General features: G+C 36.7%; 1 protein-coding gene across 6 annotated transcripts in view; it reads left to right on the top strand.

The window, feature by feature from the left end:
• PDE7A (phosphodiesterase 7A) overlaps window positions 1–27,383 on the top strand; it is a 74,507-nt gene that overhangs the window by 41,634 nt on the left and 5,490 nt on the right. For 2 of the 6 annotated variants that reach the window (XM_027894679.1, XM_027894680.1), the window contains exons 3-8: window positions 5,134–5,217; window positions 17,801–17,952; window positions 19,637–19,700; window positions 21,558–21,653; window positions 24,707–24,807; window positions 26,956–27,087. In XM_027894679.1, the coding sequence (XP_027750480.1) occupies window positions 5,134–5,217; window positions 17,801–17,952; window positions 19,637–19,700; window positions 21,558–21,653; window positions 24,707–24,807; window positions 26,956–27,087 (629 nt within the window). Of the gene's footprint in view, window positions 1–857; window positions 1,445–5,133; window positions 5,218–17,800; window positions 17,953–19,636; window positions 19,701–21,557; window positions 21,654–24,706; window positions 24,808–26,955; window positions 27,088–27,383 lie in introns of those variants that run through there. The other 4 variants (XM_027894681.1, XM_027894685.1, XM_027894683.1 and 1 more) reach the window with 3 other exon arrangements.

Genomic DNA, 27,383 nt, shown 5'->3' on the forward strand with positions numbered 1-27,383 from the left:
GAGTTAATATATTCCATTAGAATTTTTTGCAAGAAATGTGAAGCATTGCATTTCCTACAGTATTGTGACGAAGTTTTGTTTTTCTTTTATTTATCTTAGTACATTTTAGTGGAGTGAGCTGTAAGAAATCCTCAGCTGTAACTTAATGGGAAGTTAGGCGCAGTCATGAGGGGTTTTTGCCTTTTACTTTCTTAGTTATTATTCCATAAAGAGTATATCTAGTAGTAAAATGTACCTTGATAAGGTGTTTATTTTAGCAGACCAAAAATATAAAGCTAAGGATATCTAGAATACCTCCTCCCTCTGCCTCTGTTTAGCAGTGCGGACTGTAAAGTTGCTTTATTTGATTTTTTTAAGCTCTTTCAATGGGAATCCAATGGAAATTAATTTATTCCAAGTAAATTGGAATTCCTGTGGTATAGCAGTGTTACCGGGTTCCACTTAAAAGATCAAATTTTAGGGCTACACAAAATAAACAACCCCTAACTGTCTTCATCAGTGTGTCGATATAAACAAACAGGGTTGACTGTAATGACTCATCTGTCATACCCCATTCCCAAAATATACACTAAGCCACTCCCGAGTGGCTTATTTACTATTTTAAAATATAGATACAGATGCAGCATTGTAGAATTTTTCTTTTAAGACCTTGGAAGGGCTAATACATCTGCATCACCTCAGCTACTACACCCCTCAGCTACTTTTCTCAGCAACTATGAGGAATTCTCAAAGTATCTTGTAAGTGCTTCTGTGTAATCTTGTGTAATCCTTGATTTGTTTTCCTCTTATTTCCTTTTCTGATTTCTTTTTCTTGCTATTTTCTATTGCCTGAAAGTTTTGCTGCTGTGCATGGAGTAGAAAGTGTGGGGCACTGACTGCTTGTATTGGTGAGCGTTCACCTCTCAACAGAAAGGGGAGCATTTTATGCTCCTTTAGAGAGATTTTGCTCTCCTTTAGAGACATTGGGGGAAAGCTACTGCATGATATAGGTGCACGCTCCTCTCCTGTAGCAGTTATGTCGCATTCAGTTTGCTTTAATTCTGGCATATTCGGCTGACCTGTCATCTGTTTCTTCAACAAATTTAATAGGAACTTTACTCTGTGAAGCTAGTAATTCTGTCTGGAAATCCTGCTCTTCAGAACTTCATGGCTTTGACTTGGGTGCTTTACCTTGAGGTGGCTGTCGTAATTTCTGCTCCCAGCTGTCCTCCGTGATCTCTGAGGTTTCTGCCCCTGCTCCAGAAGGCCTCAGCTCCCCAAGCAGCTGCTGCATTGTTACTGTGCCACACTGGAGCGTTAGGGTAGCATGAAGTATGTGCTGTGTAACCCTAACGGGCAGGGATGTCAGCTGTGGCATTTCAGCTGCCTCGTAAGTATCAGAGCTGTCCTTGCCCTGTAAGCAGGAATCTGAGAGAGGGGCAGGAACTAAGCGATCTCTTTCAAGGTAAGTTGTTACAGCCCTGATTCCTTTCCGGTTTTCAGTTGTAGCTGCAAACCTCCCACTTACGTTCATTCTTCCATGATTTATTTAGTCTTCAAATGAGTTTCTGCCTGTGTGACCTTTGTCTTAAAAATGCAAGCAATCCTGATCATGTAGAACTATTCTGGAAGAAAATGTAGCTGAATACTCGGCCATCAGATATTTTGTCAATTTTGTGCACAGAATCAGGTGTTGGAAGGAAGGCTTCACACCTTTTAATCTTCTTCTTGATTCTTTGGAATCACAGAAACTCTCAAAGAGGGGAAAAAAGTTGTTCCTGGAAGTCCACTGTCATTAAGATGCTGGACTTGAATGTGTTCCCTTAAGGTAACACAAGAGTGGCTGAAAGTGGCCAAAGAAGGGACACTTGAGATAAAAGCTGTCAGTCAGGTTGGTACCACTTCTGTGCCCCCCCACCCCCCCCACCCCACAAAGAAATTTACCTACAAGCAGACTGTGCGATCTCATTGCTTAAAAAGATTTTGTAACTGTTTTGATATACTTGTAAAGGTCTAAATAAATGAAAACTATTCAAAAGTTCTTCTGGTTTAGGTGTTGAATTTACATTGTCTTTCAACTACCATAATAATGATTGGCTTTGAGGTTGGACTTCTGTTGCTGTTTGTAGGACTTATGTAACAGTGTCCTTTTGTCTGATAAAAGTGATCCTAAATTCGAGATGTCTTCTGACTTTTCTTGAAGTTACCTATGAAGATAAACATGTCTCTTCCTTAAAATTAAATTTTGCATAATTTGAGTGACAGGGTTACAAAACACTTGCACAGGATTTCCCAGGCAAATAGAGGCAAATACGTTACGTTGTCTGAAAGCACAAGGATTTGGGATCTATTAATCTTTGCAGGTTACATTAACTGAACAGGGGATGCATAATGACGGTCCAGTATTCCTGGATGTTTTGAGTACTAACTATACCTATGCAGTAGAGATCAGTTTCACTGTGCACATAATTTGGTAACAAGCAGTCAGTTAGATGCTATTCCTTTTTCTGCTTCTGTATACTTAGAAACTTCAGATGGAAAAATGCTGTCATCAAATTCCACTTGTACCAGTATTTTTCAAGCACATTTGTTGTCTGAAATCTTCAAAAATACAGCAGTTCTGTACAATGGTAATGGAGACTGCTTTTCTGCCTTTGTTTTGGTGCAGTAGAATTTTCTACTTTGCTTGCTGTAACACATTCCAGGCCTGTAGAAGTGATATATTTTCCCAGAATGAATACAATTGTATTCTAAAAAAATTCATCCATTGTTGAAATCTTTATTTTTTAAAAAAATTCCTCTTCTACCATGACTAAGGAGAGAGAATTTTGTTTTAACAACTATTTAATGAAAATATTTTGCTTTCCCTGCTGGGAATTTCTCATTTCATATGTAGGCAAGTAAATACACTCATTTTAGTTCCATCTTACTACAGTTAGCTTTCTGTTACTTTGCCGTGTGCATTTATAGTATATAATTTCTTCTTTTGGCTAAATATTCCTGTAAATAGATGTTCTAATAACTCCTATTAAAAGCAATGTAGTTAGTTGCACTTCTGCATTTCTCTTGTAGACAGTTTTTCATGTTTTCATACTCAAAATCCTCAACACTGCAGGCATTTCAAGGGTAACAGGGATACTATTATTCTGTCTATGCTGTTAGCAAAGTACTAGTAAATAAAATAGAACAAAGCAGAGAGAAATTTTCTGCACACCGTTTATCAGATGAACCTTCTTGGTTTTTTATTTGCAGAATTCCATGTTGGCCTTCAGGTATTTTTCTGTGAACTTTTCCTATTCTTGATACTTAAAACAAGTAAATTGTTTGTCAAAACCTAGTTGTACATTGACTGAAACTATTTACTGGTTTATGTTGTGGCTTTTAAATTTTAAAAGTAAAGAACTGCCTTGAAAACTAAATACAATTCACAAAAGCTGTCTTACGTTTTCTGTAAAAAATTAGCTCAACTAAAAAACGTCTTTTTTCTTTTAATTCAGCTGGTGAACTCATTCACACAGCTGTAGCTATGCCTGATTACCCAGATAAATATGAGTGAAAGGTAATGAAAGTTGAATTTGTCTCCATGTAAACTGATATTTTCATACACAGCTACTAATGCAATCGCCTCCTCTTTTCCAAAGTTTCCTCTCTTTTTCCTTTTTATTTATTTTGTAAATAAAATTCACCAGTTGCTTTTGCCTAACAGAAGACTTCTACAATTTGCTGCCTCTGTATTGCCTGGAAGGAGACAAGTCTCTTGCACTCTGCTCAAATGAATGCTTGAAGCATTTTTAAGTAATACATTGTCAGGTTACTTTCCCTTGCAGCTCAGTTAAGATTTTCAGTTTCAAGAAAAATAAAAGGGCTAATTACTGAAAGGCACATTTATTTAGTATGTTTTTACTGGTATGCAAATTTTAGACCCAGTATTTGGAGAACCCTGGACTCACTTACCTTTTGGTCCTTCCAGCATGGTTCACAAGATAACATTCATGTATCACTATAGGTATGTCAGTGTTTATAGATATGTATCTCTACAAAGATACCTGTTGAGCATTAAAAGCTTAAGTCTGTATCTTTAGCTATTTTCTGATGAGTTGCCTGCTTCAGCATTACAGATTAGCAGGTTGGAAAAGAAGGGAAAAATGCTTTCAAGGTGTCTAGTACTTGCTGGAAATTAAATAGCTATTTTTTTATTTTGCTTTCATAAAGTCAGTCATAGTTGATTTTGTTAACTACTTATTTTGGATTCATATAAAAAGCGCTGTGTTTGAGGTGAAAAGAATACTACACTTGAAGGATTTTCATAGTTAGAAACCAGAACATTTACACATGTTCAATTTAATTTTTTGTTAGAATTTGAGGAGGGAAACACCATTGCATTCGATCCGCAAAGATTTGTCCAAATTTGTAATTGCAAAAGGATTTTAAGTGAAAGCTTTTAATCCAAGTGAACTACTTGTATTAATGCATACAAGTACCTAATGAAAGAATACTGATCAGCTTTCAGTTGGTAAAATGGATAAGTAGAAATCAACTAGCATGCTAAAAGATTCAGGTTGAAGCTAATTACAGTGCAAAATAGTTTGATAAAATTTTAATACTGAGTTTTGGTATTTTAATAGGCTCTTGTGTAATATTCAAACAGCTGAGCACAAGTAAGTAAATGCTAGTGGGAAAATATTCTATTATGTAAAATAAAACCATATTTTAACTAGCTTATTTGCTAAAAGCTACCATTTTCTAGAAGTTGAATCTTTTTTGTATTTTACAAAATGTTATCGTTTTATGTGTGTTACTGAGGAACAAATCAACTTTAAATGTTTGTGTTTTCTGTCATATTAAGGTGCATTTTTACCATACTGGTGTAGCAAGCTCTTCCTAATTTCATCTGAATGCTTATCACATGCTTCTGGCAACGTATGCTTAGGCAGGAGAGATTTTGACGAGAAAGCATGTGATTGCATGTTTAACAAGTCTTCAAACTTTGTTTTGAATTTCACCTTTAAAACAAAAAGCATTGAAGTAGGCCTATTGTTTGAATTACTCTCCTCCATTAAGTACATGAATCTTTACCCCTCCAGGCTATGTTCATTTGCATTTTATCTCTGCCACTCTTCCACACTTTTATTTCACTCTTGACCCTGTTTCTAGGAGATGTGCGAGTAAGAAGTCGGGCAGGATTTGAAACAGAGAGAAGAGGTTCTCATCCATACATTGATTTCCGTATTTTTCACTGTAAGTATTTAAAAGCAGATAAATTACAAATAAACAAAGGCTTCCATCAATTTTAACTACTGAGCCTCTAAAAGATAGCAGCTTCTTATAGCAAGAAAATCCTTCATGCTAGCTCTTTACCAAAAATAGAGGAAAACAATCTTCACTGCTAAATTTTCGTTTTAGAAAATTTAGTTTAAACTCATGGAATTTAAACCTGAATCCCTATGAAAATGAAGACTGTCATATACCCAGCTACTGGTGTGTGTGCTGAGTGCTCACTTGGCAGACACAATCAGTTGAGGAGAATAGTTTCCTGCTTTTACGCAGCAGCAGAAGGGCCCTGTCTAGGATGGTGCTTGAACAGACTTACAGTAGATATCAATATGCTTTGACCTCATCATAATCAATTAACGTTACATCTACTCAAACATGTAGCTAGGGCCTAAATTTTTGACAAATACAAATCTTAAAGTGTTACAGGAAAACAGCAGACTAAATTTTTTTTGATTATGTGTTGTAGGAATCATTCTTTCTCAGAAGTGTTGTAAGACTAGTATTTTTGTAGAGGAAAAAGTTAAATTATCGATCTATGTTATTATAACTAAATTTTTCAGTAGTTGTTGTAGTATAAAGTTTCAATAACCACCAAACCAATATGCAGTGAAAGTGCAGGGGATTTAAGTCTTAATTAAATTATGTCAATACTGAATGTATTAAGTGTCACGAAGTATCTATACCAACACTGTATCAGCACAGTTCCAAGTATTCTGAATGCAATGGAGAGATTTAGAAAAGCTGATTTCATGGTAACAAGTGTGGTTGTTGTAATTACCTTATTAACAAAAATGAGTGGCAGAAACTGGTCTTACCTTCTGATCATAACTGAAGTTACTCTTTTAAAAAAGTAGATCACATTTAAAACCCTTAAACTCTTAGTTTCATTCAAAAGTTTCATAAAAATAGGTGAGAAAACAAAGTTTGAAGAGTGCTATATTGATTTTTCCAACAAAGATGATAAGAATTTCATCTCAAGTCCTGATTGAGTATAATAAATTCTTTAGAAATAGCATGCAACTTACGAAGTACATAACTGTCTCTGTGTATGTATATATATGTGTGGCATTTCATGCTGATAGGGGAAAATACTAACAGAAGTAGTAAAAGAACTACCACTTAAAAGGCAGTCAACATATGATATTATTGCTGTTGTCAAATTGACTATTTTCTGTGGTCCTCATCACACTGTTTCTTTCCATCCTGATGATTGTGCATCAGGCAGATCATGACTAATCAGGAAGAGGATTTTCACACCCTTTCTTCTTGCCCCTGCTTGTTCAGGCACAGGCACCAGCTTTTAGCAACATCACCTGTGGTGTCTGATGACAGCAAAGAATGTTGCTAGGAGGCTTAAAAAATTCTTTGGCTATAGCTTCCCTCTCAAGTCAGCTGCTGTGGCAGTTTTCAGAGTTGCCATTGTAGCCAGATTTTTTGCACTTCAGAATTGTAGCCTGTTGCAGGGTTGCTCTTCCACTTCAGGCTCCTGCTGTGGAGTTTCTTTCAAAGTCAGTAAGGAATTCAGAGCCATCTCTTAGTATATCACTAGGTTATCTATTAATTAACATAATTGTGGGCTTTTATTAATCAGTAAAATATATTCTTTTTCTCTGCAATGCTAATTGAGTCCTGATCAATGTTTCCTTAATTGTTTTAAGCAAAAGAGATTTAGTATGATACTGTGAGACTGCAAGTAGAGAGAAGTTGTGGGGATCAGACATGACTTATTTTTTAGGGTATTCTCCCTGCCCTCTCCCAGTAACTCCAGAAGGATTTGATTTTGCCACATTGAGCTACATGACTGAAAAATGTTCACCCTTATGAGCAATAGCATGTGAGAGGAGCCAGCCAGCTCTTCTTTCTTGAGGCAAAGACTGAACTGAAAAGGGTCTCTTCAGGAGCCAAAGCTAACTAAACCATCTGAATGCTGGCTTTTTTTTTTTTTCCCTCCCCACCACAGCTATGTCCTGAACATCAGTAATGCATGGATATGCTTCCTTCATCATGTTTGTATAGTTTCAGTGTAATTTTCTGCCATCCACTAACTTTATTCTGTGGTACTAAATATGTTGCAAAGATCATGGCTTACCTGTTTTGCAGATGTTGTATATACTGGCTGTCAGTCACTGTGTGGAACCATTATTGCTGTTTTGTATTTTTCTTAGCTAATTTTTGTTGTTCAACATTTTCTTTTTGTGTCAATGATGTTTTGAGAAGTTGAATGTCCTTCAGGAGGTCCATCTGATAATCTGCTGACCAGTTCTCTTTTCCTATATGTTATTGATAAGCTCTTAACCCTGTACTTTATTGGTAGGTTTGAAGAATACTGAATTTTAAATGCTTTATTCTGTTTTCAGGAAGCTACTGTTGTATTTATTTTAAATAGTCACTTCTGTTTCATAACGCTGTTTTAACTTGCAACTTCATCTGGTGTTGCTGAAGGAAAATTTTTAGCACTTACTTCTTAAGACCACTTCTGGATCTTCTTAAGCATTACAAGCTCAGCCTCTGCATCCTCATCCCACAGTTCTGTAATTGCCACATGACTATGCGAGTTTTTACCTTGGCTAGAAGTGTTCTCAACAGTAACTTTTTTCTAGGAAATTCAATTTGAGGAAAGATTGTTGAAAAAATATCTTTATTGTTATTGTTAGAGTTGGTGGTATGGGAGTCATCTGAGAGTTGTTAAATTCAGGATTTGACTGGTGATCAAGCTAAGTTTGTTGGGTGGTAGTTTTCCTTCTATATTACCTGTTGTTCAGGAAGTCACCTTTTTATAGGTAATTGCAGGAACTAGCCGGGAGGAGTAGCTTAATTAATACATTTTTGTTTGAATAAGACTGCTTCCTGATTAGTGGGGAAAGACAGGATTGTATTCCTCGCATTGGTTGGCAATTTGTTAATGCTGAATCATCAATTAGCAGCTTTTCTGTTACTGTGATCTGTGATTATGCCTATGTAGGACCATGGGCATAAACTCAGAAAGCAACTCAAAGCCACCATTTCTGGGAAGGAGAGAACAGGCACACAACTTTCTTCCTCTGAAGTAAATTTTGGCCTTAAATATAATGGTTGTTCAGTGGATGTACATAAATCACAGTTGCACATTAAAATGCCTGCGCTGTAAAGTTTTATTGAATTGACTGTGGAACTTTTCACTCCACATGTTACAAGGGGGAAGTTTTGCAGTTCACTGTGACAATGCAGCATGTACTGTTTGATTTTCAGGGAAGTTATTGAAAAAGTGATTTTAGTGGTGTTAACTACCCTTGCTGTCTGCTGGTTTACAAATAGGCTACAGTTAACATGATTACTCTTAAATTTTTTTTATGTTACTTGAGACAGTAATTCCATCTGCAGTGTTGACAGAATGTGTTGAGAAAAGCTAATGCAAAACAGAATCTTTGGTAGAAGAATTGGTAAATGACAGTATAAAAATATTCCCTTTTTCAGAAATAGTAAACCAGCAATAAATTTTTAGGTTTTGTTTTCTTGCTGTTGAGAGGTTGTCAGTAATACCTATTTATATACATGTGTCTGTGTATGTATATACACACAGTTACAAATACACTAACAAACTTCTGTTATGTTTGTGAGGAGTTTCTAATGTGCACAAACAGGAGTATATAATGTGCCCCAGTCATTCACTGTTTAACCTGAAAAAAACACCCAAACTGTGCTCATTTGTGTACACTATGTTTTACTGAGGAAGTGAAGCCAAAAGGAATAAAGATCAAGTGAATAATTAAGATAACAGAAAAAACATTGGGAAGTGTCTTATGCAGAACAACTTAAATGAATATTTGCTTTTAAGCTTCCTTTTTAGAAAAAGGTTGTTGGATATAGTCAAAAGAAATAGATAAAAACCCAAATATTTTTGGGTTTGTGGAGGGGAAACATTTTTTTCTTTGTGCTTTTCCTGTTTTGCCTGACCCTGAGTAAGTACGATCTTGTCCAAAGGTTTTTAGAGTTCTCTTGAGCCACTCTCATCTGAGCATGCTTCTGTGGGCACATAGTGATGTAGTGATGTTGCCAACACATGGAGCTCTATTTTGTGTTTTACAGATAAGGGAATATGTCACATATGTGAGTTAAAATATCTTGGAAAGAAGGAAGGAATTTTTGAGTTATTCGGTATGTGTCTGTTGACATTCAGGAATGGCTCAATTTAAAAGCAGATAGATGCTTACATACGGAATAGTGCTCCATATAGGAGAGAAAATAATGTGATTTGAACTTAAGACTTCACTGAGACTTAGACGGTTCTTCTCAGTTGTATATGAAGCCTTTGTGGTGGGAAAAGAAAGGGAGACTTTTATAGGTAATGGATAAATCTAGTTCTCTTTCTTGAGAAGGCAAACACTTGAAGAAATCCCTGAGTTTATTATGCAACCTTCAGATGATTTACTTGGAAATCAGAGTTCATGTAACATATTATGTGCTACTCTGAGATCTGATGAAGATGTCAGCATCTACTGTTTGCCATGGTGTTTTTAACTGCCCAGTTTTTTGCTCACAAATTGTTGGAAAAGCTCTATGTTAAACAGTGAATTTAGATTCCCCTTGCTGAGAGGCCAGAAGTTAAAGAAGAGAGTGGAGTGCAAATCTAAATTGATGGCTTTAAACAATTTGCAAAATCCTTGTGTAATAACAGCCCTGTGCTTTTGATGATAGCATCTAGAGATAAAATGAGCACGGTCCAGGTGAATTTGAATGCCCTTTTTTGTTTCAAGAAAACAGAGGAATTACCAAGCTGAATATGGTTAAAAGTCTTGTTCAACAGTGTACTGTGAAAAAGGGTGAGTTTCACAACCATGCAAGAAGATTTCCCTGTGGTCATAGACTGAATGAATTGTTTCCCTAAGAAAATATCGGCACTGAGGAGTAAAAAGCTTCTACTCAAGATAATTCTCCAAAAGCTGCCTTTCTGTGAAGGACGGGATTCTGAAATTGTCTTCAAATTATTCACAACCCAGATTATTCAGATATATTGTTTTCCTCAATGTGAGCAAAATTTTGACTTTGGTTTAGTGTGGAGAATGCAGTCCCATAAGGGGTAGTCAGAAAATGCTCTAAATACAACCTTAGCCAAACAAAACCAGTGAAGATAAACTTGGAGTGAAAAGGGATCTTGAAGTGAGCTTGGTTAAGGAAGATTTTGGTATAAAAGCTGCCAACTGAGAATATAGGGCAGGTTTGTTTTTTTAAATTTTACTGTCCTAGATTGTTGTTTTACCTACAGTTTCTTCTTAAGAGTTTCTGTAAAACGTCGTGTGTGCCCTGGAGTCTTGCACAGGTACAGCCCCACTCCATGTTTTATTGCTGAAGTAAGTTTGACCTTAGAAGAAGACAGAGACACATTCTGCTTTCTTTTTGCCTTTTCTTTTGAACCTCTCAAATGTGTTTCTTCTCCAAGTAGCTTATTTTGAAAGCTTTTTTTTTTTTCCTTTTTTTTAATGCTGGATAATTTGATGGAAAGTATGTGAGAATTCTTTTGTTTTCATGTCTGCTCCCAATTTGAGTTTTGTATTCACAATCATACAAATTGGTAAAGGAAATTCTTTTTCTGTTAACCATGATGAATTCTTCTTTCATTTCTGGTGGTGAAAAATAGCCAAAAAGTATTACTTGAGGATTCTGACAGTCCATTGTTGTAGAACTGAAGATTTCTAGGACATGAAGAAAGGTGGGCTCTTTTGTAAGACATCAAGAAAATTATTTGGTGATGGTTTGGAATATATTATCCTTTTGGAAAATAGTGGAACTATTATTGAGTCATGTACCTGTTCATCAGGAGGATCAGTATCTTGATTAACACGGCGTAACCCATTTTGTAAGGGCTGTATTTGTGTTCTGATGTTTTGCTTCAGTGGAGTTCACTGGTTCACACTCTGCTGTTGTGAGCTGCAGATTTGCCTTGCCCATGGGTGGTTTCAGGTTAAAAAAAAAAGGACACAATTGCAGGATTGCTGGGGTTATGATTCAGTAAATTGGTATGGAAAGATTATGCCTTGTATATAGTTTCTTAGTCCTGAGATTATTGCAAATTACTCATTGCAGCAGAGGAATGGCATTGTCTAATTTACCTAATTTTGTATCTTTCCTGAGGTGTTTACAGAAATATTAAGAACAACCAAAATTCAAGAGAGATACATTGGTAAAATCCTGTAGATTCCTTTTTGTGGCGTTTTCTTCACACTTTCTTGCTGTGCATTGGCTTACAGTGCCACTGGAGAATTGGCACTTATTTCATACTGAAGTAGTCTAATCTCTGCACTCTGAGTAATTTTTCTCAGGTAAGCTCTGCTTTGAGCAGAGATTTGGACCAAAGGACTTGAGAAGTCTCTTCTGGCCCTTCCCACCTAAATTATTCTACGGTTCTGTGGTTCTGTGTTTTGCTAAAGCAGTATTTCATTCTGTAAGATCCTTCAGAAAAGCAGTTATCTGTGATAGTGGTGATGTTTAGCAATTCTTCCTGCTTCCATCAGGGAAGATTTGTTGAAAAGCACTGGAGTTGTTAATATAATTGTGGTATTACCAGGGTTTCGAGACTTAACAATTTTTTCTGAATCCACTCGGTCAGAAGACACTTGCAAAGCTATGTTTGTTTCATTGATCCTTAACCCATGTGAGGATTTAGCATATTTTCCATTGATCATTACTATATTTTATATTGATCATTTGGAAAAGAAATGTATGTGTGTGTATAAGTAGGTATACAATAAAACCAAAACAGTCTGGCTTATTTTTTTCTTTTAAGCGGGAGAGGGGAGTTAGTGCCTTACAGTGATGCTGAGCAGGGATTCAGAGTGCTTATGAGGAAAACAAGAAGTATAATAAGGTAATTTAGAACCCCAATAGTCTTTCTGTGTAACTTCAAAACCCTTGCTGAAATGGTATCTTCCAAGCAAAATCATAATTTTATATAATGCTTTAGTACTGAATGTCTTAAAAAATCCTTGAAACCTCAAATCATGAGTCGAAAACTTACAGAAGAGTTAAGTAACAGGACTTGATTTTTTAGAAAATGTTCATAGATCTAAAATAATGTATTTCTTCATGGTTTGATGGGGATAGATGGGAAATGAGAATGCTTATGGGTCCCTCTAGTGGTGTGAAATGCTAGATAATACTTTCAAATTATTCATAAATAGAAATTATTTGTATCCTGTAAGACCTCAGAAAGATGGTTATAAAGGCATATGAAATTGAATATTGCTTTCAAGTGTATATATTTACAGGTAGTGGAAACTTTCAGATGTTGTGTCATGTTTAGTAATAGTATCTGCTGTGTAAAAATGATAAATGCTTAGTTGAGTTTAATGTGGAAAAATTGTGAGAGATTACTTCCGCCAAAAGAAGATATTTCTGTGATACTTCTTAGGAAAAAGATCTCCTCTGCTGGGCTATGCACCACAAACTTCAGGTTTTACATTAAACATAAGAAAGATGCATCCTCTCAAATATTATTTTTAAATTTCTTTTTTCTGTTAATGGCAGTGATGCCTGAGATCCTCAGTTATGCTCTTTCTATTTATTGCAGCAAAAACCAGTGATTTTTATCATGGATAATTTCCTATTTGTCTTTTGTGCTGTAGCAGGAAAGAAATGGAGGTAGAGTTCTTACACTGGATAGCCTTGTTTCATCCAGGATCCCATCAGAGGGTATGAGTATTTATCTTTGCATTAAAATAAAATTGAAGCATATTGTTAGGATTTAGGTTTTCGATTAATTAAGTTGTCATTCTGCCTTTTGTTGACTGTCCTTCCTATATGCAAGATGCAAAAATTCAGAGAGCAAATCTATCAGTATATGATTTAGTGATATGATTATGATTCTGTGATTACCGCTTGTTTTCACTTTGTATTTTTATATCAGCATGAGAAAAATAAATATTTAATATCCCTGTGAAATGTGATAAAACTTTTTTTTTAGGTTTTCATGAAGAATGACACGCTTGAAAGATTGGGAGTGGGAAGAGAGATTAAAATTAGTGTCTTGAAATACAGATGAAATCTGTTGCATGAAGGCAATGTGCGCTATTTTATTGCTATATGTGCTTAACATTAGCAAAATAACTGATATTAGTAACAGAATTACTTATTTTTCTTTATTTTAGAGAAAGAAATATTTTATTTTACCAGCATCCCAGTTAAGATGCTTAGAAATGAGAATATAACCATTTTAATCAAACAAACAAAAAGAAAATCCAAAAAGCCTTTGGAAAATATTTTGGATGATATCTCTAACTTAGAAAGGAATGAGAAGAAGAATGTCATAGGATGGCTGCTGTTGATGAGGCACAAAAACCTACAGGTTGTGTTCTAGTTCCTGGCATTGAAAGCACTTTCAAATGCTGCAGCATTCTTCTTATCATGCCTGCCATGCCGACTTTACTTTCGTTCTCTTTGTTCTCAAGGCAGTAAATGCCATTTCTCACTTACTTTCTCATCCTAATTTGTCCATAAACTGTCCTTAAGAGCAAATGGTCAGTACTGGATATTAGAAAGGCATTTAGGACGCTGAAGGCTCCAAATGGAAGATGTTTAGGCTGGGAGGAGGGACGTCTTTGCAGCATGCTTATTCATGAGGAAATGCAATGCACTCTTCATTCTTCACCACCTTCTTTGCATAATAAATACATTTTCGAACCTTGATTTGGTAGGGTCTTTGAAATTAGCATCTCATTTCATGACTCACGATAGAAGAGGTAGGCTGACATTTTCATATTAATCATGTATATAAAGGGAACGAATGTGCCAGGAGGGAAATACCAAGTTTCCATTGCACAACTGTATTTTACTGGTCCTTCCCATGAACTGGTCTTAGCTGGTCTGCCAGAACCACAAAGCAGTTGGTTTGTGTATCCTTAATACCGATTTATCTGTGAGGAAAAGGAAACAGCAGGCATGGTTGCTATCAGTGTTCCTGCAGCTGAAGAACCTGTCTTCCTCCCACCCCATTCCTTGAAAGCCAGCTATTTTCTGTTTCAACCTCCCTTTAAAATTAATAACCTGTCAAACCTACGCATCTGACTCGCCTATTCTGAATTGTCTTGTGGAAAATGTTCAGCTGTTCAAGGGAGAGAAATTTGCTTTTGGGGTTGGTGGTGTCCCTCCGAATGAGATGTTCTGGAACTGCAGAGGGATGGCAAGGCTCAAGATCTCTTTTCTCAGTTGGAAGTTATTCTAATAATTGCAGACCTAAATGTTAAAAGACATTTAGTCAAGGTTTATTTTGCTTTGGCTACATGCGTACAATAACAAGTAGTTCAAAAGGGAGTGCAAAGCCCGGCCGCTGGGGAGGAACAGCCCCAGCTGGAAAGCAGCTTGACTGAAAATCACCTGGTGGGCACCAAACTGAAGATGAATCAGCCATGTGGCCTTGTTGGAAAGAAAGCAAACGGTATGCTGGGCTACATTAGGAGGAATGGTGCCAGCAGGTAGAGGGAGGTGATCCCGCTCCTTTATTCAGCACTGGCGAGGCCTCACCTGGAGTGCTGTGTCCATGTCTGGGCTCCACAGTAAAAGGAAGACATGGACATATCACAAAGAGTCCCACAAAGGGTGAGGAAGATTAGAGGGCTGATGAGAAAAGTCTGAGCTGGGACTGTTCAGGCTCGAGAAGGCTTGGCGGAGGAACTTACCTATGTATACAAATCCCTGAAGGGAGGGTGCAGAGGATGGAGCCAGGCTCTTTCAGTGGTGCCCAGTGCCAGGACCAGAGGCCATGGGCGCAAACTGAAACACAGGAGGTTCCCCCTGAACATCAGGAAACACTGTTCCACTGTGAGGGTGACCAAGTGCTGGCACAGGTTGCCCAAGAAGACTGTGGAGTCTCCATCCTGGGAGATACTCAGAATCTTCTGTGACACTGTCCTGGGTGATGCGATCTGAGTGATCCTGCTTGTGCAGAGCAGTTTGACCAGATGAATCCCAGAAGTCATTTCCTACCTCAGCAGTTTTGTGATTCTGTAATAAGCAGCACGACTGCTGGGAAAGCTGGAATGATGTAGGCTTTGCTGTTTGTTTGAATTGCATCAGTTGAAGCAGTGCTCTTTTTTTTTTTTTGCTTCTCAACAAGGGGTAGAAAAAGTAGGTTTAATGTGTAAAAGTAGTTTATAAGCTATACAAATAGGTGATAATTTAGAGATTTTAAACATGCTAGATGTCTCAATAGCATGTTGTGAAGTAAAGAGTAATGATGGTTCACAGAATAATGAAGCTTCCCAGAAAACTAAGCAACTAATATGCCTCTGTACACACATCATCATCAGAAAAAATACTGAAGCAAGATCATGTGCAACCCCCCCATGGCTTACAAATACAGGTGGAATGTCTATACTGCCAAATTAATGCATTTCTGTGATCTGTTTTGTTCTTTGCTGCCAGAAGCTGCTGTTTGACTTGTATTACCTATATCGTCCTGTTCTGTCAAAGATTAACATGTGGCATCTGTGACAGTGAAACTTAGTTTGCAGTATGACAACAAGAATAGTTTTTTGTGAACTCTAGATCTGTAGATAGACTTGAGGTCAAGATAATTATCTGCACAATTTTTCCTGCTTTAAATATTTTGTTTTATTGACATTTAGTGAAGTTCCTGGATTTTGTATGTGACTTTGTGGCTATTTTAGATCATTTTATGACCCAAGTTAAAACAGTTTTATATTATTTTATTTTTCAATCTAGCAACTTCTGTTCTGAAATTTGGATTTGAAGGGATTGGATGAAGGTTGAGGGGGAAGCACTGTGCCCCTGTAACGGCAGCAGCTGCATTGCTCCCTGCTTCTCTGTTTTGCAGCCTGGCAATGCTCAGACCTCATGTTAACAAATGTGCTTAGAAATATTGGTAGAGTAAGGCAGCCTGACAGAATCTGTTTATTTGCCTGCTGTACATGTGAATGTTGCTTTATAAGCTACCTTTATCATAGGTAGTATAGATGTATATATGTGTATATACATGTATATACATATATACATTTCAGTGTCTTCAGAGGAAGTGCCCTTGTCCTTGAGTATGATATCCTTGGAGAAGGATATTTCACGTGAAAGTTGTCTGTGCTAGCCCTGAATTTCAATGTCTTGATCAAGTGTTTCAGGCACATCTGAAAGAATATTGCAGTTTTGTCGGTTTAATCTCTGTTAGCACAGACTGCTCATGTGGAACGCTGCTGTGTTTGATTAGATACTGTATGTTTGTCCCACTGTCAGTTCTGTTTAGAGGTGTTTTATTTCTGTGGTTTGGAAATTAATATATTAATGAGCTAACATAGAACAGAAAGTAAGTTGGAACTTCTGCAGGGCAAAGAATTTAAATGGATAAGATTTATTTTACATAGGATTAAGCTGCTGTCACTAGATATTGCTAAGGCTATTGAAGTTGTCAGTAAGACCACAGCTTCCCCTGTACAGCATTTTAGACTGAATTTTAAGAACAAAAGGTGTGACTCCTTAGTTCACCAACTTCTAATATGCCTTGTTCTTGGAAGAAGAAGAGATCTGTACTATAGAGTTGAGCTCATGTTGGTTTTGAGCATCTGCATTTTTGGAGAAGAGCCTGTTTGTACTGACTTCCTTAATACCTTATTTTTTAATTATTCTTTTTTTTTGAGCACGAGTAATTTCAGGCAGTATGAGTGAATATCAAGATTATTGACTCTTGGTTATAGAAAACTGCTATTAGGGTGCTGCTGAAAAGAAAGTAAAGGCCAAGTTTGGCCTTGAGTATTTCAAAATCAGAGTATCTGACTCGTTACAAAGAAATTGTAGCTATGCATAGTTTGATCTTTGGTTTCTCAAATGCTTCAAGTATATCAAGTGGAATTGGATGTAAACTAGCATCAGTCATTTGAATAAACAGTTAACCTAGTGAATATAAAGCAAAATATTTGGATTAATATTTGAAAACAGGTTAAAATAATTTTCTGTTGTGTTTTCACTGTACCAGGAAAGGGATTTGCATATGCTGGGAAAATAAATGTGATATTTGTTTACCAGAAGAATGTAACTATCTGCAAAAGCACCAGAATTACTTGAGTGAGTTTAAAATTTTGCCAGTAGTGGGGCTAAGGGATTTTCGGAGCTTTAAAACTTATGTGAAAGTTACTTGTATGTGCTCAAAACCTACTTGTATCTCCTGTATCAACATGCAGTTTCTGATATTCTCTTGCTGGTGTGCATATTTTATGTGATTTGTTAGGGACACAGATACATGAGAGCAGTTTTCAAAAAATAGTTTGTTTGCAATACTGTGTTTTTAGACAATTTCCATAATATTTCTGTCCTTTCAATAACAGAGTTCCTTAAAAAGATGGGTTGCAGCTGTGATTTTAAATATTTGTTTTTCTTCACAGGATACCTACACGGAACACTTTTTTCTAAACCCTGGCTCTGTATTTTTTATTAATAAAAATATCTGTATTTGTGGCTGAAACGTTTGATACAAAAAAAAAATTTGCATTGCCTTTGTACCAGACTTCCCTGAACACCCATCTTTTCGATAAAGGTTTTTTAGCGAGAGTGTTTATTTTCTTGTTTTTTGTAGCAAATTCTGAAATCGAGGTCTCTGTGTCTGCAAGAAATGTGAGAAGGTTGCTTAGTTTCCAGCGATACCTGAGATCTTCCCGTTTTTTCCGTGGTATCACTGTTCCAAATTCTTCAAACATTTTAGATGATGATTATAATGGACAAGCAAAGGTTGGTTGCTTGATTTTTATTTTTTTAAGTATGTTTTTTAAAATGCTTGCTAGTATATAAAACTATATCACGTGTTGAAAGTACAACCAAATACAAATTTTAAGCTTTTTTTTAATATATGTGTGTGTATGTATTTTTGTGCATTTATATAGATATATCTTAATAGTTTGCAACAAACTGCCTACTAGTGTAGTGGGATGATTTTTGTGGCTAGTGTTTTTCTTTCTTTCTTTTTTTTTTTTTTCCTAATAACTGGTGAATGAAGGGTGCACTTTAAAAACATGAAGAAAGGAAAATGTATCTGTATATAAGGGATGTAATGAAGCAATTTGGACAACTATTCCCTTTCATTTTTAGTCTAACATAACTAAAGAACATCTGAAAGAGTGACTACCTGCTACTGCAAACTCAGTAAAATGCAGTAAATTGATTTGTCAGGACATGTTTATGCCAAACTGACTTTTTCTTTGCTAGGCAGTTCTTTTAGAAAAGAAAACTGTTATAGCTATAATATGCCTGTGTGGCACTAAAGCGGGGAAAACAGGTACTGGGAAGAGAGGTGGTGTTAAGAGAGCAGCTACCTGGATAAAAGACTAGTGTATTGGGGACAGAGGTCAAATAGTGCTGAAGGAGACTAAACAGGCAAAGATGATTCAGGTTATTCAAGATCCCAAAGGCTGTGTGTCACTGCATTTAGTGCTTTTTTATTTGTCATATTGACACAAAAAAGGAATATACTTACACAGTGGACATCTCCAAGCTGAACATGATCAGGCTGTGGTGTAGAAAAAAATGTGATAACCTGGAGGATGGATCTTAAAAAAGTAAATGTAATTTAATAGTATAGAGAACTTGTTAATGTTCTTGTTTTCTTGGGTAGCAGAGTTTTAGCGGCTGGTAGAGAAAAGCTAGAATGCTTTTTGTTTGCATAATTGGATTATAAAACAGCTCTACCAATCTAATGAGAATAGGAGAAGGCAGGAGTCTGTCGTAAAATGTGCTGGACAGGGATTTGTGATACAGGTAGGGGAGCCAAAGATCGGGATTGCTGAACTCTGGTGAGGCCTCGTGTGCTGTTTGGTGTTCTTGCTGATCCCTCTTGCTGGAAGGACAGTTCATGTGAAGCTGCTGGGAAGATGTGCTAGTTCACTGAGGTGGAAAGTCAAAAGCTAGGTTTGTAAGGAATTTAAAATGCATTATGGCTCATATAATGGTTAAAATGCAAATGGCTCATGTATCTAGTAAATCATCTAGATACTATTTCTCTTCTGTAAGCAGGAAAAGACAGAAAATGAGGTCAAAGACTACACAGATTTATTTGATAATTCATTGAAAAACTGAAGTCTGAATTGTCTGAATTTCTTTCACATTGTTTCTGGTTTTAACCTAATTGTTTTAAAATTGTGTCTTGCTTCTTTTGAGAAATTAAGTAAAGGATGAAAGGAAAATCTCCAGCCAGTTCCGTCAAGGCACTTCTTGGTTTTTCCAGCTTTTTAATTTGTAACATGCATTTTGAAGTTTTTCAGTTATCAGACAAATTTAGTTATTCTTTTACTACTTTTTTTTGTACGTATGTAGGAATCCTAAGACTTGATGTGTCTCTGAAATCTTAAATACTCTTCCAGGTTACAGGAAGGTAGACATACGCTGATTAAAAAATGACAGCTTTTGTATTTTCTTTCAGTGTATGCTGGAGAAGGTTGGAAATTGGAATTTTGATATTTTTCTTTTTGATAGACTGACAAATGGTGAGTTTACTTTTGCTATTTCATCTGTTTTATCTCCTAGCATAACTTAACTGTGGCACTTATGTTGCAGTGTATGATTCACTAAAAAGCACAAATTTCATCAGGCAGTACTTTTTGGTTTAATAGTGTTTAATCTAAGTCCTAGTTTGCCTGGTCACTCCATTAAAATAATGATGCTGTCAGTGCTGATAATAATCATTGATTTGTAGAAGAACCCCTTCACATACTTTGTACTTTCTGTACTCTTTTAGTAATTTGTAGCAGTAATTTCATATAAATTAACAAATAATTTTACTGTCTTAGACTTTTTTTTCCAATTATGGGTTTGCTGGTAATTTATATGCTTGTGTCCAAAAGGTCATTTAGACTAAACAAGTATTTTTCTGATAAATTTCAAGTTTGATAGGTCTATTGCTTTATAGTGCAGTGAGAAGGCACGTTGGTGTGAATGCATTATAATTAGGACATGTAATAGAACACCTGGAGAATTAGGAGCTGAGCAGAGGGAAGCTGCTGTACCCACATCTTGCACAAAGTAGAAGAAGGAGAACATTCTGGTTAGTTTTGAACGCTCATTACAAGTAGCAGTAGGAACTGCGAAAGTATTTGGTTAAAAAAACACTGAAGTATTGTTTAATTTATGGACAGACAGAAAAGAGATCTATAAAAGTGCTGGAAAGGAGGAGGGAGGGCTGCTGCAGTGGATAGGGTGAATATTTGTATCATAATCACAGCGATGGAAGCTGGATTTTGAATAAAATGGAAGGAGGAGATAAGCAAGTCCAGCGTCACAGTGACATTTGTGCCAGTGTGGGAAGAGAATGAGGGGCAGCTCTTGCAAGTCTTACATCATATGGAGTAGGTAGCAGAATTGCAATTAGAGCGTTGAAAGTTTTGCATCCTAATTAAGTAATTTTAGGAGGACATTTTGATCAGGCAGCCTTGTTCCTAAAAGTTTTTAAGGGCAGAATGCTGTTTATGAAACTCTGCTGGATGAGCTGCCCTGGATGAACCTCTGAGAAACAAATTACCTGGTAAATGTTGTTCCAAGAATTGCATATCTCATAGTGAGGAAGTGGCATGCACATAGGAATACATTAAGCCCAGTAATAAGCAAGATTTAGCAGAATTTTTTTGTCCTTTTGTACCTTAATTTCTATCTGTGCTAGGTTCTTAAATGCTAAATGAAGATTGTCAGCCATGGCATTGTTTGCAGAGCAAATAATGGGCAAATTATTTCAAATAAACATTTTGGGCTGTTTCTCTGTCTTTTGCAATTTTACGTATTTTACTACTGTAAATGATTATAATACAGCTATGAGTAGGCGAAGTATATTGTAAGCTTGTAATAGTATGCGTTTTCTAGAGAAACTTCTTCATAGAGTTCTGGGTAAAATAAGGAGCAGTTCAGCGAAATACATGAGAAAAATGAGAGTTAGCATATTTACAGTGTGTGCTAATCGATAGTGTTGGCTTTTATCTTTGCTTGATTGTATTTGGCTTTCAGCTGTTTGTGATATGTTGCATAAAGTTACTTACAAAGTTGAGTATCATTGTAATGGGTTTGTGTGTTGGAACCTGTTGGGGTTTTTTTAATGTTCAGTAACATTTTCCTCCTGTCACTTGACAGTGGACAGTTGGTGAATGCACTATCATTAAGCAAAACCACTGGTTGTTACTAGAAACAGCTAATTGAATCTTGTCATGCAATAAGATTTAAATACTTATCATAAATTGGTGTAGAAAAATTTGCTTGTATAATTTATGTGACCAATTTGTTTGAAATAATACATTTCTTGTGAAAGAGTCACTGATTTCATGGCTTCCAATGAATTAGTATTTTCATCTTATTTTTAGGAAACAGTCTAGTCAGCTTAACCTTTCATCTGTTTAATCTTCATGGACTAATTGAACACTTCCAGTTAGATACGATGAAACTTCGTAGATTTTTGGGTAAATACAGCTTTTTATTATGATGAATATTGCTGCTTTTTTATGCCTTAATTGAATTGCTGGTTGAAGTTTAGCAATAATGTTTGAAGGGTATTAATGCAGTCCAAACTGTGCAGTGATTTAAGTTATATTGACTGAGACAATCTCTCATAGTTTCTTTGAGTACAGAACTGTCCATATTAAATCCAAACAAATATTAACAAGTTTATTAGTTCCATAGCTGATGTTGTATTCCCTTTATTAAATCTGACTAATCAGAAGTATATGCGACATTATGTGACATTTGTATTGAGAAAGGCCAGACAACTCCTTTCTTTTAGTTTTCAGTTCTGCATTCATCTTTGCTTCCCAGTGATAGAGTTTCCTAACTGTATGGAATGTGTAAGCTTGGCTGGATTAGCTGGGGCCAGTTTGCTGCTGTGTCTGGCTCGTTCAAACTCTTGCAGAAGTAAGCACAGTACTGTGGGTGTAGCTTCTCCCTAAACAGAGTGCAGGACAATTTTACTTGAATGTCTGAGCCTGCTGCACTGAAATGCTTCGATGGAAAGAACTGTAAATACAGCGTATAATATTCAAATCAAGCAGTACAGTCGCTCAACAGCTGAATGAGCTGTCCTTCCGCATCCCAGTGCCATAGACAGGTACTGGTGTGAGACAACTTTCTGTTGGTTCTTCTGTGACAGTCAGTACCTTTAATTTTGTGAAGTGGGACGATTTTTTTAACTGAGCAGGAGAAACAAGTTTCTGGTCCCTTTTAGCAGGCTTTCACAGTTCTGGAGAAAATGATTCTGTGGTTACAAAGTTTGTCACTTAACAGAGGAGAAATCACATTTGGAAGACTTTTCTCCCCTTTCAAATTAGGGAAACATTTTTGTTTTCATAATTTAGTTCTCTTTCAGCTTAAAAAAAAAGAGAATTGTTCTGTCTTGTATTTCATGTTGCTTTAAAGTGGACTCAGTTCCTTCCAGTTTCAGAAAAGTAAATCAGCTGACCTTAATGGTTGATATATTGAAATGTGAAGAAAATTATTATAGAAATCCAGTCTTAGGCTACTTGAGTTGTAACTGAGTATGCTTTGTCTTTCTCATCTTCTGGTTAGTTGAGATTTAGCAAATCATAGTACTTAAAAGACTAGCTGGGAATGACTGGATTAGTTAGCTGGTTATCAAAAGATTATAAATATAGTTTTAACTACATATGATTACTCGAAGTCACTAAAATGAGATTTAGACTTGGAAGAAGGCAAAATTCTGTTCCAGTTTTGAAAGTTACCACCTTTCCCTTTTGTTAATGCCTTCTACTTAATGTCACTGAGAAGAACACTCTTATCTCTGTCCTAGTCCATCTGTCAAATCAAGGAACCTTTCTTCCAAATACATCATTCAGCATGAACACAGTTCATTTTTTTCTTTTACTACCTCTTGTACTCCAGTCCACAGTAACCTGAAGATCAAATTCTGGAAGAGTAGGACGGCATAAGTGGTTCATAGTACCATGTAAAATTAACTTTTTTTTTGGAATTTAATGGAATCTTTTTAAGTAGAGAAATCTGGTTTTAGTTCTCAGTAAGATTTCAACATTTTTTTTTGGTATGTGTGTATATATATATATATATATATATTTGTATGTTTATACACATACATAGTCTTTCAGTGATTTCCAAAGGTTACTTGGAGATCTGCATCCTCCTACTGTGTGTTTTCAAGTTCTTATTCCAGACCTGAAGAGGGGGAGAGAAAATACGACGTACTCTATTCCTGAAAACATAGGATGGTTGTGATATTCTAGTTCAGGCAAATCATGGTCAAAATTTTGACCTAAGTCTGCCTTATTAAATAACTTAAAAAGAATTGTAGGCTTCAGGTAGCTTGACCAGCCTGTGAAGCCCCCCAAAAATTAAGGACATCCATTAGTGCACTTGATGTGAGGAATAGGTGGGAGAGAGTTCTAATGCAGGTTGATAGAACACAAAGACATTTATTTTCGTCATTTTTTTGTATGAGCTGTCAGCTATGCGTTGAATAGTATTGAGATTAGGTGGTGGTTACAGTATTTTGAGTTTTCATGAACCACAGCTCTTCACAAATACCACGTCAGTAATGCTGTAACATTACAATCAGAATTATGTGGACAGTTTTGGCTTCTCAACTGAGTAGAACAAGAGGTTATAGGCATGTTATTTTGATGGGACTGACTGATGGTAGTCAGCTAGGAAAATATTCTTTTAGGTTTGCTTGAAAAAACTAATGTGTAGTATCAGACCAAACCTTAGAATGCAGTTTGATTGTTGTGCTTCAGGTCTTTTTCTCCTCCATCCTTTTAAACATTATAGTTCTTTCATTCCATGTACTCAAGCTAATGTTGATGCCCTTTAAAAAATTCTACCTATACTGTTTGGAGACAGCCAGGAAGATGAGTGAAAGAGGAGAAAAGCAAGGAAGAGGTTAAAGAGGGAATATTAAATCTAGGAGTAGTTAGTCAGGCCATCATCTAAACGAGATTCTTTTCTAAATTGCACATAGACTTAAATTGTCCTGAGTGAAGTATAAGATGCCTAAAAAAGTGTAGAGATGGCTTTCCATGACCACTTTCCTGAATGGGAAAGAAAAACACTTCATATGACAGAAATGCAGTACCTAATTCCTTTGATCTTGTCTGTTTTCAAGGGCTGATATGGGATTATCCTGATACTTTGGTAGACAGCATCATCTTCATTTTGTATTCAGGGTTGCCTCACGGTTTGGGCAGTCCAGATTTGCAAAGGGAGCCTTCCCTAGGAAGGTCTCAGAGTCTCTCAGATTATATATTGATTTCAAGTCGTTTAATTTTGCTCTGAGATGACTCCACATGTGGTTGATTTCCTTTAGAAAATACTATTTCTTCACATAAAAATGCTATACCTGTGTTGTGGTTCAGCTGATGATTTAGTGACTGTGATGTTTTCATGTGTGTATAACTTGGGATATTGCATATTTCTGTGCCTAGTAATGGAATATAAAATGTTGCTTGAAAAAACTGTTATTTAAATTTGGATATATGTTATTTTCCTGCAGTTATGGTTCAAGAAGATTATCACAGTCAAAACCCTTATCATAATGCAGTTCATGCTGCTGATGTGACTCAGGCCATGCACTGTTACTTAAAAGAGCCCAAGGTAAGGGAGCGTTCTCGCTTTCACATCACATGTATGTACAGAAATATGTGCATTTGTGTGTGTGTGCATATGAGTGGTGTGCATGTGAATTGTGTGTGCATATCTCAGAATCATTTAGGTTAGAAAAGGCCTCTGAGATTGAGTTTAATCTATGACCCAACACCATCATGGTCAACTAGACCATGGCACAAAGTGCCACATCCGGGGACGGTGACTCCACCACCTCCCTGGGCAGCCCGTTCCACTGCTTAACAACTCCTTCTGTGAAGAAGTTGTCCAATGCCCTCATGTCCAATCTGAACCTCCTCTGGTGCAGCTTGAAGCTGTGTCCTCTCATCCTGTCAGTGGTCACCTGGCAGAAGAGGCTGACCCTCACTTGGCTACAATATCCTTATAGGGAACTGTAGAGAGTGGTAAGCTCATGTATCTATATATACATATAAAAGTAAAGAAACCTAAGAACCCAACAAGACACAGTTTTGAACTCTCCACTGCTCTCTCTGTTGCTGAGGTTGTGGGTTCACCCTTAGCAGTGTGCTTTTCTTTTTTCCCCCACTTCTGAGCTGACATTGTCTTTTGTGTGACTTCACGTTGGACCAGAGTAGGGAATTAAGGTTGCAACTATTTAACATAGTGTTGTGCCCCAAAATATTTGCAAAGAATTGTAGCCTGAGTCAGAGCTGGCAATAATAAATTTGTGTATTTATCATTTGGGGTGAAGTTTTTCCTCCAGAAACTACTATTATCCTTGCTTTGCTCATTTTTACTATCACTGAATAGGATGCTTCTGTCAGAGGCAGTTCATAGCAGTACATTAGGACTTCTCTTTGGCCTTTCTTTTTTAAGAAATGGCAGAGTTACAGACATGAAGGAGCTGAGCTGGTTGAGTGTTTGTTCCTCCCTGCTTGGACTGCTGTCAGGCTGCTCTGAGTGATTGGACAATTTTAGGACTAAATACTGTTCTTCTGTATTAAATTGAAAACTGCAGTGCTCTGTAGCCAGGTGAGACAAGTTATCTACCTTGATGCAGGTTATCACCAGCCTCGTATTCCCTTGAATAGCATAGCTCCTTATTCTGCTTCTGAAGTAAAACCAAGTAAGTTCTGGCTCCCTTGATGTTTTTTGGAGGCTCTTTGCCCACTCCTCCCACTCAGTTTCTCAATGCTGCTCTCAGATCAGTTGGTGCAGTGAGCCAAATCAGAGCTGATACATGATGAGCTTTTTTATGGCATGCAGTTTGAAAGCTCTGAGCATTTTTTATTTAATACTCGTGATGGAAGTTTTGTGATGCTTTAGGTACAAGTATAGACTTTGTATTTTTAGTAACATATACAGCTACAGGTTCTGTTGCACCAAAGTACTTTATAAACATGTGAGGCACGATAGATGGCAAACGTAACAAGGAATATAAACTTCTGTCCTGGCAGGGTGTTTGCTGCATTTCACCTTTGTATGGGCAGAGTTGTCCTCTCTGTTTTAGTGCAGGCTGACTTAGTCTAAGTTACAAACCTCCCAACCATAAGTAGTAGCAGCTATGAGCAGTGAAAATAAGTCTATGCAGGTGAATGCTGAGTTAATTGACATACACATACTTCTTGAAAATATTTATTTGTGTCAGAATTTCCTCCTTTGGTTCTGACCCTGCTGGACTTTTAAATGTAATTTTGCATAAGAGTAGAAATCCATTCTGAACAGTTCTAAAGTCTTCTTGAGCATTAGTTTCTTCCCTTAAAGAGGAAGGGGTTTTTATGCTTTTTAAAATATAGTGTGTATTTAAAGCACAATTGACATATACAGATGGACTTGGTAAATGACAAGGAGAGCTAATTTTAAGAATTTACTGCTTTTATGGGATCTGCTTAGGAATAGTACTTCATTACCAGACAAAAAGTAGGATTTTGTGTGCCTGTGTTTTTCAAGACTGAACCTTCTCGTTCAGAAAGAGTAATGCTTAAACCATTGTTGAAATATTGTAGCTTTGAGTGGGAAAATAATGTGCAAAGTCAGTGGAATATTAGTTTTGCATCTTCAGAATTTCTTCTGAATTTCTATTGGCTGTTAATAGCTAAAAACCAAAAATGCAACACTTTTGCACTTTTTTCTAAGGGCATACTTGCATTACTAACATTTATTGGTTTTGCCTTGCAGCTTTCCAGATCTTTAACTCCATGGGATGTTCTGCTCAGTTTAATAGCAGCTGCCACACATGACTTGGATCACCCAGGCGTTAACCAACCTTTCCTAATTAAAACAAACCATTATTTAGCAACTTTATATAAGGTAAGAACAGAATCAGTTGTTTTGTTGAAGCCTGGTTTGGAGAATGCTTGAGTAGTACAGAAAGGGAGTATAAATTGTGAGGTGTTTAGCTAGCAGTAGGTTTGAATCCAGACATTGTTTCCATGCCGCTGGGATAAAAAAATGTGCAAATTAACAACATATTTGGCTTTGTGAGTTTTAACCTCCTTGGGGGGGGGGGGGGGGGGGGGGGTGGGAACAAACAAGGAAGAAATAAAAACACCAACTCCAAAACGCAGCAAAACTTTCTGGTCTCCTCTTGGTATACAGCTCTGCAG

This window comes from Empidonax traillii, unplaced genomic scaffold (assembly GCF_003031625.1).
Source record: "Empidonax traillii isolate 1590-97213 ecotype Southwest subspecies unplaced genomic scaffold, ASM303162v1 scaffold438:size550143, whole genome shotgun sequence".
NCBI classification, from domain to species: Eukaryota; Metazoa; Chordata; class Aves; order Passeriformes; family Tyrannidae; genus Empidonax; species Empidonax traillii.